Source organism: Saimiri boliviensis, chromosome 9 (assembly GCF_048565385.1).
Source record: "Saimiri boliviensis isolate mSaiBol1 chromosome 9, mSaiBol1.pri, whole genome shotgun sequence".
In the NCBI taxonomy this organism is placed as follows: Eukaryota; Metazoa; Chordata; class Mammalia; order Primates; family Cebidae; genus Saimiri; species Saimiri boliviensis.
The window spans coordinates 9,655,635-9,671,986 of NC_133457.1; the positions used below are offsets into that span (position 1 = coordinate 9,655,635).

Here is a 16,352-nt window from a genome sequence, read left to right on the forward strand (position 1 = left end):
TTCTTAAAAGGAAATTAATTATTAAAGCTCTGTTACTTTGATGCTGATTTCGTAAAGTTTACTAAAACTGAGATGGTGAGGACAAGGAAATGATTTGATATGAAAGTTGGAAAATCGACATGCCTGAAATTGTTAACTAGATGTTCTACACAGGATATCATACACTGTTTGAGAAAACTAGAGTCAGGGAATCCTGTACTGGAATTGAAAAGTCTTAAGAGACTGTTTGGATTATGGTGATAAACTGTTCATCTCCCTCACAGAGAGAACTAAAAGTATATCAAGACTATGACAGAAGATAAGTTAGACTTTGAAAATGCAAAGATTGGCATGTGGAAATACCTGGTGGGGGTGGTGGTTTGTGTCTTTTACATTCCATACCTGAATTATTAAGGACATGCCACCCTCAGCAGTGAATTATTATAGGGACATGAATTTAACAACACCTCTGCCTCCCAGCTCTGCAGGGAGATCTTTTATTCCATATCTGGAGATAACCAGATAATCTCTTGGTTCAGTTTGGAGAGCAGGAACCTGTTAAAACAATAGTTGAATAGAATTTCATTGAGACACAAGTGTTATCAACATCCCTTTATTTTGTTACTAAATCAGTTTCACAAGTAGTGCTCACTAAAGCATCCTCTGTCTGCCCACAAAGCAGCACCTCAGAATCACAGGGGGAACCATGAAGTAAAGACTCAGGAGTCCCAGAGTCTGATTCAGTGGATCTAGGGTGGGGCCCAGAAGTCTATTCTTAACATGCTTCCAGAGTGATTCTTTTGAAGCCTATTAGGACTGATATCTAGGGGTCATTATTCAAGCAAGTCCACAAAGGCACTTTGGGTAAGGAGGAGGCTGAGATCCCCTACCTCCACCTAAAGCCAGGGTGGCTTCCCTTGTATACATTGTGCCTCCATGTAAAGTTCAGTTTGGAAAAAAAAAGACCAAGGCTAATTAAAACTTTTTTTTTTTTTTACATTAATAAAACAAACTGGATTCAGTTGTGATTTTCTTGCTTCATCTTTCAATCTCAGTATTGAGAATCTGTCATAGGACCTGAAACAGTTTTACTTCAGTAATAATAGTCTTCAGCAGGGTTGATGAGACAAGGGACATTACATTTGGAAGCCTACAGGAGGGTCTATAAAATAGCTAATATTGATATTTAATATTGAGTTTTCTTAAATCTAGAGGTAGGTAGCACATAACTGTAATATCTCATATTAGATATTTTTTCAGCAGTGTTTTAGATGCTTAAATACTGGAATTGACAACTTTTCAATTTTATATTTCTGATCTTTGAAATACATGAGGGACAAATTTTATCAAGCTGACTGTTTTTACACTGAAATTTTCTGCCTAGAAAAAACCACAAGTATCAGCTCCTTAACTGCAAGAGATTTTAGAACTGGGGTCAGTAAATTTTTTTGTTTTTGAGACAAGGTCTGGCTCTGTTGCCCAAGCTGGAAGTGCAGTGGTGTAATCTCAGCTCACTGCAACCTCTGTCTTCTAGACTCAAGCCATTCTCCCTCCTCAGCCTCCCAAGTAGCTGGGACTACAGGCACGTGCCACCACATCTGGCTAATTTTTATATTTTTTGTAGAGATGGAAAGGTTTGGCCATGTTGCCCAGGCCGCCCTCAAACTCCTGAGCTCAAGTGATCCACCTGCCTTGGCCTCCAAAAGTGCTGGAATTGCAGAGTGAGCCACTATGCCTGGCCAATTTTTTTTTTCTCCCCATTTTGATAACAGTTTTCTTTTTCTTTTTCTTTTTTTTTTGAGACGGAGTTTCATGCTTGTTACCCAGGCTGGAGTGCAACGGTGCGATCTCAGCTCATCGCAACCTCCACCTCCCGGGTTCAGGCAATTCTCCTGCCTCAGCCTCCTGAGTAGCTGGGATAACAGGCACGTGCCACCATGCCCAGCTAATTTTTTGTATTTTTAGTAGAGACGGGGTTTTACCATTTTGACCAGGATGGTCTCGATCTCTTGACCTTGTGATCCACCCGCCTCAGCCTCCCAGAGTGCTGGGATTACAGGCTTGAGCCACTGCGCCTGGCGATAACAGTTTTCTTGAGCTAATAATATCATTGACATACCATACAGTTCACACATACCCAGTGTACAATTCAGCCATTTTTAGTATATTCACAGATTAAGCAACCATAATTTTAGGTTTGATTTTCATCAGCCTAAAAAGAAACCCTATTTTCATTAGCAGTCACTTACTCCCCCTTTCCCTTAGCACCTGACGAACACTAATCTATTTTCTTCTGGATAGATTTGCCAAATGCTGGGCATTTTGTATAAATAGAATCATACTATATGTGGTCTTTTGTGACTGGCTTCTGTCTGTTAGATTAATGTTTTCATCTATGTTGTAGCAAATATTAGTACATTCCTTTTTATTGCCAAATATTTCATGTTTTGCTTATCCATTTATCTTGGTGGACACATCGATTGTTTCTACTTTTTGTCTCTGCTAAATTACACTACTGTGAACGTCTGTGTACAGGTTTTTGTGTGGACACGTGTTTTTATTAGTGGAATTCTGGATCATATGTAACGTACTAAACCTTTTGAGGAACTGTCAGATTATTTTCCAAAGTGGCTATACCATTTTACATTCCCCCAGCAATACATTTCTCTTCTTCTCTTAACACTTGTTATATCTTTTATTACAACCACCCTAGTAGGTATGATGTGATAAATCATTGTTTTGCATTTCCCTGGTATCTAATGATGTTTTCATGTGCTTATTGTCCATTTGTACTTTTTAAGAGAAGTGTTTATTTACATTCTTCACTAATTTTTAAATTGGGATTATTTATATTTTTATTATTGAGTTGTAATTGTTCTTTATATGTTTTAGATATTAGTCCCTTATTATAGATAGGATTTGCAAATATTTTCTAACATTATCCTGATTGTTTCTCTACTTTCTTGGTGGTGCCCTTTGAAGCACAAAAATTTTAAGTTTTTAGGAAGTCCAGTTTCTTTTGTTCACCTTGTTCTTTTGAGATCATGTGTAAGAAATTGTTGTCTAATGCAAGGTTAGAAAGATGGCTATGTTTTCTCCTCAGTTTCATAGTATTAGTTCTTATGTTTGTTTTTGATCCATTTGAGTTCATTTTTATCCATGGTGTGAGGTAGAGTTGGGCCAGTAAAGTTTTTCTATAAAGGATGTATTAGTCTGTTTTCACACTGCTGATAAAGACATACCCAACACAGGACAATTTACAAAAGAAAGAGGTTTATTGGATTTTCATTTCCACGTGGCTGGGGAGGCCTCAAAACCATGATGGAAGGGGAAAGGCATGTCTCACGTGGTGGCAGACAAGAGGAAAAACTGTACAGGGAACCTCTCCTTTTTAAAACATCAGATCTCGTAAGGACTTACTATCATGAGAACAGAACAGCACGGGCAAGACTTGCCCCCATGATTCAGTTACCTCCTACCAGGTCCCTCGCACAATACGTGGAAATTCAAGATGAGATTTGGAAGGAGACACAGCCAAACTATATCAAAAGGCCATATGGTCAATATTCTATCCTTTGTGGGCCATGTGATCTCTGTTACAAATACTGAGCTCTTCTGTTGTGACAGGAAAATAGCCATGGATAGTAAATGAACAAATGGATGTGGCTGTGTTCCAGCAAAACTTTGTATACAAAAATAGATAGCAGGCCAGATGAGATTCCCTGTTTGCCAACCCCTGTTCTAGAATAGCTGAATAACCTGAACATAACTGAAGGTTTATGGCCAAAGTATTTGCCTTATGTAAGTTTTTTGCTCAAATGTTTAATATTATATACACCAGTGAGTAATAAAGTTACGTACTTCTTAGCATTTGAAATGCTTTAAACATCTTGGTAAGCTTTGCTTTAATACTGCTTTTTACAGATGAATAGACTTGGGTCATTCATTACATTGAATTAAATTAGAATGCTAAAGAAGCATTCTCAGAAATCAAATAGGAAGAGACTTGATTTTGTACAGCTGGTCAAATAATGTACTTTTTTTAAAAGTATTGGATGACAGTAGGTTAGATTAAATTTAGAAATGAAGGGACTCAGGTTAAGACAGTTAACCTAAGTAAAATTAAAGTTTGCTTACAATTTGATAATAATCATAAATATAGCTCTTAAATAAGACATTTGAAATTCATCTAACTGGTCTAGATGATTTCCGTAGCAGATGCTAACAAATACAGCTTATTACAAGTATATAAATGGTTCATTTCTAGAAAGGTTATTACTTCAGATTTATCTTGCTTGCCATAAAAATTTCAATTTTTGTTTCAAGCTATAAAATATTTTAAAATAGCTATTAGGGGTTCTTTTAAATGCTAGTATATAATGAAATATGTTACGACATATCAGATGTATCTGCCCCAAAATTTATGTAGAATGATTTCAACAATGTTCTGTTAGTGTTAGGTTACCTTCACAGTGATTCTTATTAGACAGCCAAGTATGTTTCAGAATATGATTTTGTTAAAAACTTTAAACACAACAGTCAGATCACAGTGACTCATGCCTGTAATTCCAGCTGTTCAGGAGGCTGAGGCAGGAGGATTGCTTAAGGCTAGGAGTTCAAGACCAACCTGGGTAAGGTGGAAACACCTCCATCTCTTAAAAAGTTAGAAATTAGCCAAGCATGGTAGTGTGCCTGTAATCTTAGCTATTCAAAAGGCTAAGGAGGGAGGATTCCTTGAGCTTAGGAGTTCGAAGCTGCAGTGAGCTATGATCACGCCATTGTACACCAACCTGGTGACAGAGTGAGACCCTGACTCTAAAAATAAAATAAATAAAAAACAAGCAGTTGTATTAAAGGTGAAGTAATTGGCCTGGTATAGCAAGATGGCAGCATGATATTCTGAACAAAAATCTTCTTTTATGGATCACAGATCACTGACTTAATGACTCTGGGTAGCATGTCTGTCTTTAGCTCTACCGTGAGAAAATGAAAATAAAGGGCATTTAAATTCTGCTCTGACTTTCAGGTGCTTCTTTGACATGTATTTCTCTGGTCTTTGTGAGAATAAGCTACTAGGGGAAGATACACCACAGTGAGCAGGTCAAGCTCAGGGAGCTCATGACCAAGAATAATAACTTTCTCTGACTTCTCTTGTCCTCTGTAGCAGGCGTCCCCAAACTGCGGCCCCCTGAGGCCATTTATCCAGCCCCCCAGCCGCACTTCGGGAAGGGGCACCTTTTTCATTGGTGGTCAGTGAGAGGAGCACAGTATGTTGCAGCCCTCCAACGGTCTGAGGGACAGTGAACTGGCCCCCTGTGTAAAAAGTTTGGGGACGCCTGCTCTGTAGAGTTGAATTATATTCCAGCATGATACTCTTATCATACTTAGGGAATATAGGAAGAAATAAACCTGTGAAACCTCTTGTTGAGTTCACCTTGATGGTATTATTTAATATATAACAAATGCCCTCCCATGGGAACCCTAGGAGAAATTACTTTTTTCTTCCAGAAATAGTTGGGTGTCTCTGAAGCAGCTGACATGCTTTTACTTTGTGGGTGTTCTGTTACGTAACTGAAATTTAGTTCATTGGCTGCTAGGAAGTTCAGAGCTGAATTTATAGTATATCTTTAGCACTTTATGGAGCTTTTCATGTTTCTTTTGTGTACTGACTTCATATTCGTCCATTAATTCAGGTATTTAAGCATCTGCTATGTGCCAGGGCCTGAGAAATAGAAGCAATGAGTAAGACAGACTGGACCAAGAGGGTTTCCATAAGATAAGATTTGAAGCCAGAATTTGACACAGAAGAGATAAACGTGACGATCTAAAGGAAAAACATTTTCCCAACCCTCATTTTCCCCTTTGTCCCTGTGCCTCACACTAATTTTTAATTTGTCTGTATCTGTGTCCTAGATATATTTTTTCTTTTTTTTTCCCATAATACAGCTTTAAATGTCTGGTTGGGGTGTGTGTGTGTGTGTGTGTGTGTGTGTGTGTGTGTATGTATATATATATATATATATATATATATTTTTTTTTTTTTTTTTTTTTTTTTTTTTTTTTTGAGACGGAGTTTCGCTCTTGTTACCCAGGCTGGAGTGCAATGGCGCGATCTCGGCTCACCGCAACCTCCGCCTCCTGGGTTCAGGCAATTCTCCTGCCTCAGCCTCCTGAGTAGCTGGGATTACAGGCATGCGCCACCATGCCCAGCTAATTTTTGTATTTTTAGTAGAGACGGGGTTTCACCATGTTGACCAGGATGGTCTCGATCTCTTGACCTCGTGATCCACTGGCCTCCGCCTCCCAAAGTGCTGGGATTACAGGCGTGAGCCACCGCGCCCATCCTAGATATATATTTTTTAAAGCTGCTTTTAAAAAATTTTTATACTTTTAAGTTCTGGGGTACATGTGCAGAACGTGCAGGTTTGTTACATAGGTATACGTGTGTCATGGTGGTTTCCTGCATCCATAACCCTGTCATCTACATTAGGTATTTCACCTAATGCTATCCGTCCCCTAGCCCCTACCCACTGACAGGCCTAGAGTGTGATGTTTCCCTCCCTGTTCAACTCTCATTTATGAATGAGAACATGCAGTATTTGGTTTTCTGTTCTTGTATTAGTTGGTTAAGAATTACGGCTTCTAGTAAAAGTTGCTTTTTAATTTTTTTTTTTTTTAAAGACACTGTATAACATAAAGCATAGAGTAAAATAAATGCACTAGAAAATACTTGTAAGAGGTAGAATGAGAAAAATCAGTTTGGGCAGGGGCTATAAGGGAGAGTTGGAAGGGACTAGCCTGGCTAAGGGCATTCTGCATATGTAAGGCAAGACCTACAAGGTGTGCTCTAGGAACTTTACCATACTGGTGATACCGAGGCAGGGGGTAAAAAGGAAACCTTTTTTTGATCACCTTGGCAGAACAGAGAAATTGAACTTGATAGGTAAGTAGGATCAGGTCATAGTGAGTCTTAACTTGAAGGTAACTTTACGTAAACCAAGGATTGTCTTTTCTACACCAGAACTTGTAGGTAATGGTTATGGCCCACATAAGTCATAACACAAATTATATTGATATTCTACCTAATTAGCAAAATGCAAACAAATGAAATGTTGAGGTGTTTCCAGTAGGTGTCTTTTTCATTCTCAAACCTTCTCGTATAGGTTCGAATTACGTTAATGAAATTTCTACCAAGCGTTTTCATGGATGCTATGAGAGACAATCCTGAAGCTGCTGTTCATATTTTTGAAGGAACTCATGAAAATCCTGAGTTAATTTGGAATGATAATTCCAGAGATAAAGTGTCCACTACAGTTAGGGAAATGATGCTAGAGTAAGTAAAAACAATGGTAATAATTTATAGCCTTTAAATAAGATCACTGGGAAGGGCAAACATTTCTTACTGTGCCTGTCACCCCTAAAACTTATGCTAAAGGTTAATGAAAATGTATTTTGTACTGAAGTTTGATAGCTATCCCTTTTCTTCCCCAAGGCACTTTAAAAATCAGCAGGACAACCCTGAAGCAAACTGGAAGGTAAAATACACTTTTATTTTACATCTTATTTTCTGTTTAGTTATTTAAGTTCTTACTGAGTCAGTTTAATGCCAACTTATAACTACTTTGTAATTAAGACTCTCGAATATTCCCCCTGGAAAATAAGGCTTCAAACATACAAATTGGAGTATTTAAACTTTTGAAGTTAGTAAGAACACCCTTTCTGAACTTTATTAGGAAAAAATAAAACTCATAATTTGATTATATTAATGGCTATTTGTGGACTGGTTAACATAATTCTTTAATATGGTGTGCATTTCTAGGTGACTTGACTGTCATTCTTTCTCTATTTAAAGTTGCCTGAAGATTTTGCTGTGGTGTTTGGAGAAGCAGAGGGTGAACTTGCTGTTGGAGGCGTCTTCTTGAGGATCTTTATTGCACAACCAGCCTGGGTTCTAAGAAAGCCTAGAGAATTTCTTATTGCACTATTAGAAAAATTGACTGAGCTCCTAGAGAAGAACAATCCTCATGTAAGCTTGAGTCATCAGCAAAACATTTCAAAGACTTTGTTGACTAGACCTTACTCACAAAGACGATGACTTAAGAATTGGCCATCTCTTTCAGTATAGCAGCCGCATTTAAATTCACATATGCCCCTTAATCATTTTTTTGCCAATCATGTTCAAAAGTGAAGCTCTGTAGTATGTTTGTGAACCAAAGTTAGAGATATCTGTATTGAGAGGATGCTATTTCTAGCAATTACAGAAGCTTTAAAAGGTTTTTACTGTACATCTCTAATGAATATGTAATTTTAAGGAGAAACCAAAATGTTCAGTTTTCCTCTGAGACAGTGTTCTGCTTGGACATGTGCTTTACTCCACTTTGTGTATATGGCAGGGATAACCCTAGTCAAAGAATTTGACAGAAGAGTAGTAACTGTGTGGTTGAATCCTGTACCTGTGCTCAAAACCTGAGGCTACCAGGGAAGCAGAAGTAAGTGAGAAGGTAGCCTTGGTCTTGGTTTGGCAAGCCAAATACCCTGATAGTATATAAGATTTTGCTTTTCAGGCCAGGCGCGGTGGCTCAAGCCTGTCATCCCAGCACTTTGGGAGGCCAAAGCAGGTGGATCACGAGGTCAAGAGATCGAGACCATCCTGGTCAACATGGTGAAACCCCGTCTCTACTAAAAATACTAAAAATTAGCTGGGCATGGTGGCGTGTGCCTGTAATCCCAGCTACGCAGGAGGCTGAGGCAGGAGAATTGCCTGAACCCAGGAGGCGGAGGTTGCGGTGAGCCGAGATCGCGCCATTGCACTCCAGCCTGGGCAACAAGAGCGAAACTCCGTCTCAAAAAAAAAAAAAAGACCCTGTTCCCTCGCTCTCTCCCTTCTCCTCTCTTCCTCTCTCCCTCTCTCCCTCTCCCCACTCCCCTTCTCCCCTTCTCCCCCTCCCCATCTCCCTCTCTCCCTCTCCCCCATCTCCCCCCTTCTCCCCTTCTCCCCCCTCCCCATCTCCCTCTCTCCCTCTCCCCCATCTCTCCCCTTCTCCCCCCTCCCCATCTCCCTCTCTCCCTCTCCCCCATCTCCTCCCTCTCCTTCTCCCCTTCTCCCCCTCCCTGTCTCCCTCCCTTTTTTTCCCAAAAGAAAAAAAAATAAAAGATTTTGCTTTTCAAAGTCTTTTTTGTTTTCAGAAGTTTTAATATTTTGGTGAGATTGAAGACAATTGACCTACATGATTGTCGTTGAATTAGGCTGGCTACGGAATAAGGTGATTCGGAGCCTAAGTTGTGTGTTAGATAGTCCTGGACCTCAGTCCCAGCCATGCCACTGACTGACCAGCTCTGTGACCTTGGGCAATACATCATGACTGCCTCAGTTGCTGCATTTATAGAATAATCATAGTACCCACCTCTGAGGCTGAGGTTCTAATTACTTAATACATATAGAATACTTAACATAATGTATGGCACAGTTCAAGTGCTTAGAAGTTATTCGTTATTATCATTAGCTTAGTAAAACATTTTAGAAACACGATTAGTTTGCCGAGTATTTACCAGTGTTACTTTCCATAGTCATGTTCCTCTAATAGGATTTTTACTAATACATAGTTTGCTTGGAAAATGCAGTCCTCCTAAGCTAAAACTTAGGGAAAGCACATAGCAGTTTCCTCCTCTATCACCTTTCTTTTTGGACACATTCCAATTTTAATGTTAATTTAAGATGTATTTTATTATGGTTCTAGATGTGTGCATCTAATGGTATAAGCTGAAGGTCTGTTATCCACACTAGAAAGTGCTTTGCAGGAGCCAGACATGTTAAACAGTAGGATTTTTAATGAACCTGGGAAAAACATTTCACTAGTTCTGCATCCTCCTGGATTATTGTTCTGACAGTAACATATCTGCAACATTGTCTAAAAATTTCTAGTAATATCATTTGGGACATGATCTCTTAAACCTGCAATGGAAATTGGTATACCTAACCTAGTGAAATCGTGCTTAGATTAAAATAGCACATTCTTAAAGTTCTTTGGATTCATGCCTTTTATCAAAGAAAATGAGAAGTTCATTCTCTTAGGATTAATGAATCTATTTTTAAGTATCAGCACTTAGAACTTTTGAATCCCTCGTTTTGAACACCAAATACATTACATTTGATTTTTAGGACTATATGATAAATTTATAGTTCATTTATTGTTGTTGTTGTTGTTGTTGTTGTTTTACACCTGCAGGGAGAAACCCTGGAAACCTTAACAATGGCAACAGTGTGTCTCTTCAATGCACAACCTCAGCTGGCAGATCAGGTCCCACCACTGGGCCATCTTCCCAAAGTTATCCAGGCGATGAATCATAGGAACAATGCCATTCCTAAGAGTGCCATTCGGGTTATCCATGTCTTGTCTGAAAATGAGGTATTGATGATTCCACTTAGTAGCTTATAAGCTCCAGAATTTTATCTGTACTATCTTCTTGACTGATATAAGTTGTAGTATTATATAAATACTTTTTCTGCCATGTGTCTTTTTGCATATGAACCACATGGTATATTATTAGTTCTGGGTTACCATAACAAATAGTTTTGATAAATACCAGTTTAGATGTATTTATTTATTTGATAAATACAAATTTAGATGATATAATTAATAAAGATTGAATTTGGTTCAGTTCATTATTAAGCTGAAAATAAAGGATTCTTTTTTACTCATTTTGTTACTGTATTTACCATGTTATATAAATACTGCTACTCTACAAGTAACCTTCTCTTCTGTTCACTTAGCTGTGTGTTCGAGCCATGGCATCTTTAGAGACCATTGGCCCACTGATGAATGGAATGAAAAAGCGAGCAGATACTGTTGGTCTAGCCTGTGAAACAATTAATCGAATGTTTCAGAAGGAGCAGAGTGAATTAGTAGCACAAGTAAGTGACTTTCTAGATTTAGCACTATTTTAGGAAAGCAAACATGCCGAATAGATTTTTACTTACTTGGTACTGATTTGGTTTCCTTGACTTAGGGTTGGTGAAAGTTAACTTGTGAATTTGTATGTGCACAATTTTATATTTTGTATGTACATAGACATACGGTAGTGTGTATAATATGTGTGTGTATATATACACATAAAGAAAAGTGGGGCCAGCTGCCAACAGTCTTACCAACTTGAGAGTACTTTTATAGTGTATAAAATTTAAATTTTGGCTATCCATTGTGCAATTAGTTTAGCTTAGCTTGCTTAGCTTGTTTTGTAAAATGTGCTTCATCCTTTTTCGAAAAATTTACTGTTTATTTATTCCTTTGTTTCTTAAGTCATGTTTAAGAAACCTGCCAATGCTTATACTTACTGCTTTTTTCAAAGAGACTGTCCACCTAATGAAAGCAGGACTTGGTGAATATCCATGTAGATAGATGTTAAAGGAACAAAAAAAGATACAAATTAAAAAAACTTGCAAAAGCGATATTTCCAAAATGTAACTCAAAGAACAAATATCACAAGATCTGACTTGTAAGTGGAGTGTAAAACAAACTCATACAAGCAAAGAGTAGAGTGGTGATTACCAGAGGCTGGGGGTGGGGAGAATGTGAAAATCCTGGTCAAAAAGTACAAAATTGCTGTTAGGAAGAATAAGGCTTTTAAGATGTATTGCAGTATGGTGATTATAGTTAATAATACATTGTATATTTCAAAATTGGTAAGATTAAATTTTTAATGTTTCCACAGAAAAGTATTTGTAATGGTAGATATGCCGATTACCTTAATTTAATTATTCCACATTGTATGCTTGTGTCATCACATCACTTTATTTCTCATAAATACATACAATAAAAGAGTAAAGTATTTAAATAGAGTTCTGAAATATAACTGAGCCATTCTTCATCTTAAAAACCGTTCAGTAGTTTCCCATTACCTGCCAGATGACTAAGTGACATCTGCTATCCTTAGCCAGAATATAAGGCCCTGCATCTTTATTGTCATTCTCTCAGCTTCTCAGCCGTTACCGCTGGCCCCTCATTGAGGCAAATAGAGCTATTGGGTACATCTCATGGAGATACCAGATGCTCTGAGGTTCAGACTTATGACTGGCTTGAGGAGTTTGATGTGTAGGAAACAATAGGAGTTGGTACTACCATTTGTTGGCTCTGTGACCTCAGACATGATATTTCACCTTAAAATGCTCAGATTCCTCATCTGTAAAATAAGGTTATGACTATCTCAGAGGGTTGTTAAGAGAACAGTACCTGAAAAAAAGGTGCACTCACTAAATGTCTTTTATTTCTACCTGTTCCCTCTGAGTTTCAGAATGGATAGTAAAAATTGTGATACTAGATTATTATTTAGCTTTTATAAGGCTGATATGAAATGTATGATGACCACAAAGATTGATGTTTGAAGAAAATATGAAAAAATACTAATATATTTCAGAGATTATTGCCTATTAATACAGTGATACTAGAGCAGGCAGCCCAATATAGAGGCTAAAAGCCTAGGTCCTGTATTTTCTGTCTCTAAATACATATTTTAGTACTGCCCAGGTCTGTGATTTTGAATGTATTTTTCCCCCTCTGTGCATTGATTATTCCATCTGTAATAATAATGGTGCCTACCTCATTAGATGTATGGAAGATTGAATAAAATAATAGATATATAGCATTTAGAATGATTGATGGCACAGAATAAGATCTTATTAAATGAAAGTATCATTAGATACTTAAATCTGTATATGGCATTAGAATATGTATGGTGCAACAGGCTGCCTTCCAGGTATGGTCCCAGGGGTAAAATTATTTCTTCAGTGGATGATTTGCATTTTTTCCTGTTTGTTTATATATGCTTAATATTTCTTCTAGGCTTTGAAAGCAGATTTGGTTCCATACCTCTTAAAATTACTCGAAGGTGTTGGCCTTGAAAATCTGGACAGCCCAGCAGCCACTAAGGCTCAGATTGTTAAAGCTCTCAAGGCAATGACTCGAAGTTTGCAGTATGGAGAACAGGTGAGTCTACATAGAGGCAACTTTTGGTATCCTAAAATCCAGGGTCTTAGCCATGGTGATCCATATACCGGTGTCCAAGTTCCACTTACAGATACGGTTATGTTGGCTGTAACTGGAGAAGATCCAGAGACCAAGGATGAACTTGCATACCTGCATCATAACTGATGAAAAAGCATAAATCATATACTCAGTAGTTATTCAGGAGTATTATTCTGTACAGTGATGGTATGTTGTACATTTTAGGAAGAAAATGCTGGAAACCTTTAGCATAGGATATGCAGCATTTAGTTCTGGTTAAGATTAACTTTCAGCTCTAGGAGTTACTCATGGGTAGTAATAACCAAATTCATTAACTATCCCATAATGCTGTTTTAAAAGATGTAGAACATCATTTTTGTTTTCATTTCCTCTTTCTGGTGCTTATAAAGTGGGGGTTTTTGCCCCTTTTATTGCGACTTTGTTTTTCCTATATGTATTAATCTATTTCACCTGCATGTATTTGCTGACTTTGGGCCTGTTCAGTAATTTAATTTTCCTCTCTGGTTTTATTTTTATTTTTGCCTCTAAGGAGTTCCTCATTCAGTGTTACTATGTAGCCCCATCTACTAATGCTCATTTCTGTTTATTGAGATGAAATTTACATAGCATAAAATTAACCATTTTACAGTGAACAGTTAATTGGCATTTAGGACATTAATAGTGTTGTGCAAATACCACCATAACTAGTTCCAAAACATTTTCATCAACCTCGTACCCATTCAGCAGCTACTCTCCCTTTCCTCCTCCTCCCAACGTTTGGCACCCACCAATATGTTTTCTGTCCCTCGATTTACCTCTTCTGCATATTTCATATAAATAGAATTGGACGTATGTGACCCTTTGTGTCTGTCTTGTCACTTAGATGTTTTTAAGTGTCATCTGTTATCGATGCTTCATTTTTATGTTTAAATATATCATTGTATGTAAATGCTCCCATTTGTTTATTCATTCATCTCTTGATAGATATTTGGATTGTTTCCCCTACTAATGTTCTATAGCTTTTAATTGACTTCAGCTACAGCTTTCCTGTAGTGAATTTACTGAATTTGTATGTTTCCAGTAAAGAAACATTTTTCATGCCATTGTCATTCTATCAGTATGATCATTTAAGTGATTTAAAATGATGTTGAAGAGAGGCAGCATATATTGCTGTAGTCGTTATCTGGTGTGTTTTTAAAAGCATTTTCTTGATTTTTGCCTATGAGTATTCTAAATGCCAAGCAAAGGCTTTCCTGCACACCACTTGCAGGCAGTTGTCTTGTTCTTGACTTGCCTCAAGATTCCTGGTAATGAAATTAGCAAAGTAATCTTGACATCCACTTTCCACACCCAAGGGAGGGGAGGAAAGACCTGTAGTAGTTTCCAAATAGGAAGCTACTTTACCAGCTTTACAGCTAATCACTTCCACTATTGCCTCTTTCCAAGGCTGAAGCAGGTGCCCCCTCCCTTGGACTCAAATGGTCCCCACGTATACCCCTACTTTAATTCTTACCAGAAAATTATTTGACACTGTTTCCCCTACTAGATTGAAGTCTGACAGACTGTTCAGAGACAGTCTGTCTTTTTCATCTTTGTGTTCACTGTGCCTACCACATTAAGAGGTGCTTGTTAAATATTTGATAAGAACATTGATGTCACTAAGTTGGTATTTTCCTGAACGTTTGTTAGTGTCACACAGAAATAACTTTTATCTTAGTTTAGTGCACATTCCCACATATGTATTGTTTATACTCATATGTGTATGTATTTCAAAGAATAGTACCCATTTTACTTATGATACTCTCATGCTTTCTATATTAACCAGTTTTATTTTTTTAAGCATGCTGTTCACAACCCTCCTGATTGTTTCATAAACCTCTTTAGGTCACAGCTTATAATTTGAAAGACTGCTTTTTAAGTTTTAGCTCAACTTGGCAGTATCTTCTCCCCAAACTCCTTCCTTGGGAATAGCTCATCAGCCCATCACTGTCAGTCATCTGTTACTGTCACAAGAAAATACTCTGCATAGGAATCTTTCTGCTTGGATTACATATTGTAGTAACTGTAATTACATATTGTAGTCATTGTAGTATAGTAGTATTGTAGTCAGTAATTGTAGGTTCAAATAATAGAGTCAGCTTTAAAGGGACGGCTGACTTGAGGGCCTCTTTGGGTCTGCTTTAATGAGATGTGTCTGGCACAGGACCTGCTATGAAGTGTTTGATGAATGCTAGTTATTGCTGCATATTTGGGTCTTTCCTCACTGGCTGCCTTCCTTGTGGCTTTGGAAGTTGGTTTTTCTTTTTGTCTTCCAACATCCAGTCCTTGATTTCACGTTCAAAGGGCTTGCTTTACTTTCCTAGGTGAATGAAATCCTATGTCGTTCTTCAGTCTGGAGTGCCTTCAAAGATCAGAAACATGATTTGTTCATTTCTGAGTCACAAACAGCAGGATACCTCACAGGTAAGCCATATCTGATTGGTTATTGTAAGACACCTAGCAGAAGCCACTTGGACCTTCCTTTTGCCCTAAATAGACTTAAAAGTTGTGTTCAGAGTGTTTCCTAGGCTACTAGCTGACCTTTCTTGGAGGTGCTATGAGCATGTAGTAGACCTCTGGTTTTAGCTTTATATAGCATGCAAACTGTTATGTTGAATTGGCACTGACTAAAGCCATGTATTTTGTTCAGTTTTGATCCAATTAATTGGGTTATAGACTATATTTGTAGTATGTCTGTATCAAAGTGTTTATCTTGTAAAGAGAATGAATATCTGCTGAGGAATATCAATATCAGAAACATTTCATTGTTCCATATCTGTCAGAATAACAGATTAAAGCTCTAAATATGTATACTTAGGCGTAAAAGAGATCCTCCTAAGTTTCCAGTCATTCATTTATAGTTTTGGTAAATAATTAGGGTGTGAATTTTATGGGGGTGGAATCAGTAGGTATCATGAATGAAAGCCTGTTTTACTGCTTTGGTTTCAAAAGATCTTATGTTTCAAACTCAGAACGTTTGTTTGACACACTAATTGCATAATTGTGGAATAGTCATTTTCATATAGGCTTCAACATAAGAAAGTCAGACTATCACTGAGTGCTAAAGAGGCAATATCTTGTCTCGTATAAAAGTTTTGAATTTGAAATTAACCTTAGGAATATGAGGCGCTTCTTGCTGTCTGCCTGAAATTGTAGTATATAAAAATATATCAGCCCTGCATTCTCTCCTAACAAGAGATGATAAACTAAGAGAAACCAAAGATTATCTAAGAGAAAAAATCATCACCCAGCATTTCTAAGCCATTGTAGTTGTTTTTATAATCTTGATTGCTAGTATAGAAATTTATAAAATCATGAAGACTTGAATATTCAAAA

General features: G+C 37.5%; 2 protein-coding genes across 5 annotated transcripts in view; one reads left to right on the forward strand and one right to left on the reverse strand.

The window, feature by feature from the left end:
* DNAJC13 (DnaJ heat shock protein family (Hsp40) member C13) overlaps window positions 1–16,352 on the forward strand; it is a 124,582-nt gene that overhangs the window by 101,791 nt on the left and 6,439 nt on the right. For all 4 annotated transcript variants that reach the window (XR_012519109.1, XM_010335807.3, XM_003925076.4 and 1 more), the window contains 7 exons: window positions 7,143–7,312; window positions 7,472–7,514; window positions 7,832–8,005; window positions 10,206–10,385; window positions 10,751–10,891; window positions 12,816–12,959; window positions 15,341–15,440. Coding sequence is in view for 3 of the 4 variants with exons in the window: in XM_010335807.3 (XP_010334109.1) it covers window positions 7,143–7,312; window positions 7,472–7,514; window positions 7,832–8,005; window positions 10,206–10,385; window positions 10,751–10,891; window positions 12,816–12,959; window positions 15,341–15,440 (952 nt within the window). In the remaining variant the exon portion in view is untranslated. The remainder of the gene's footprint in view (window positions 1–7,142; window positions 7,313–7,471; window positions 7,515–7,831; window positions 8,006–10,205; window positions 10,386–10,750; window positions 10,892–12,815; window positions 12,960–15,340; window positions 15,441–16,352) is intronic.
* Window positions 11,750–16,352, reverse strand: part of ACAD11 (acyl-CoA dehydrogenase family member 11) — a 133,671-nt gene continuing 129,068 nt past the window's right edge. The window contains exon 23 of the mRNA XM_010335805.3: window positions 11,750–13,120. The gene's annotated coding sequence lies outside the window, so the exon portion shown is untranslated. The remainder of the gene's footprint in view (window positions 13,121–16,352) is intronic.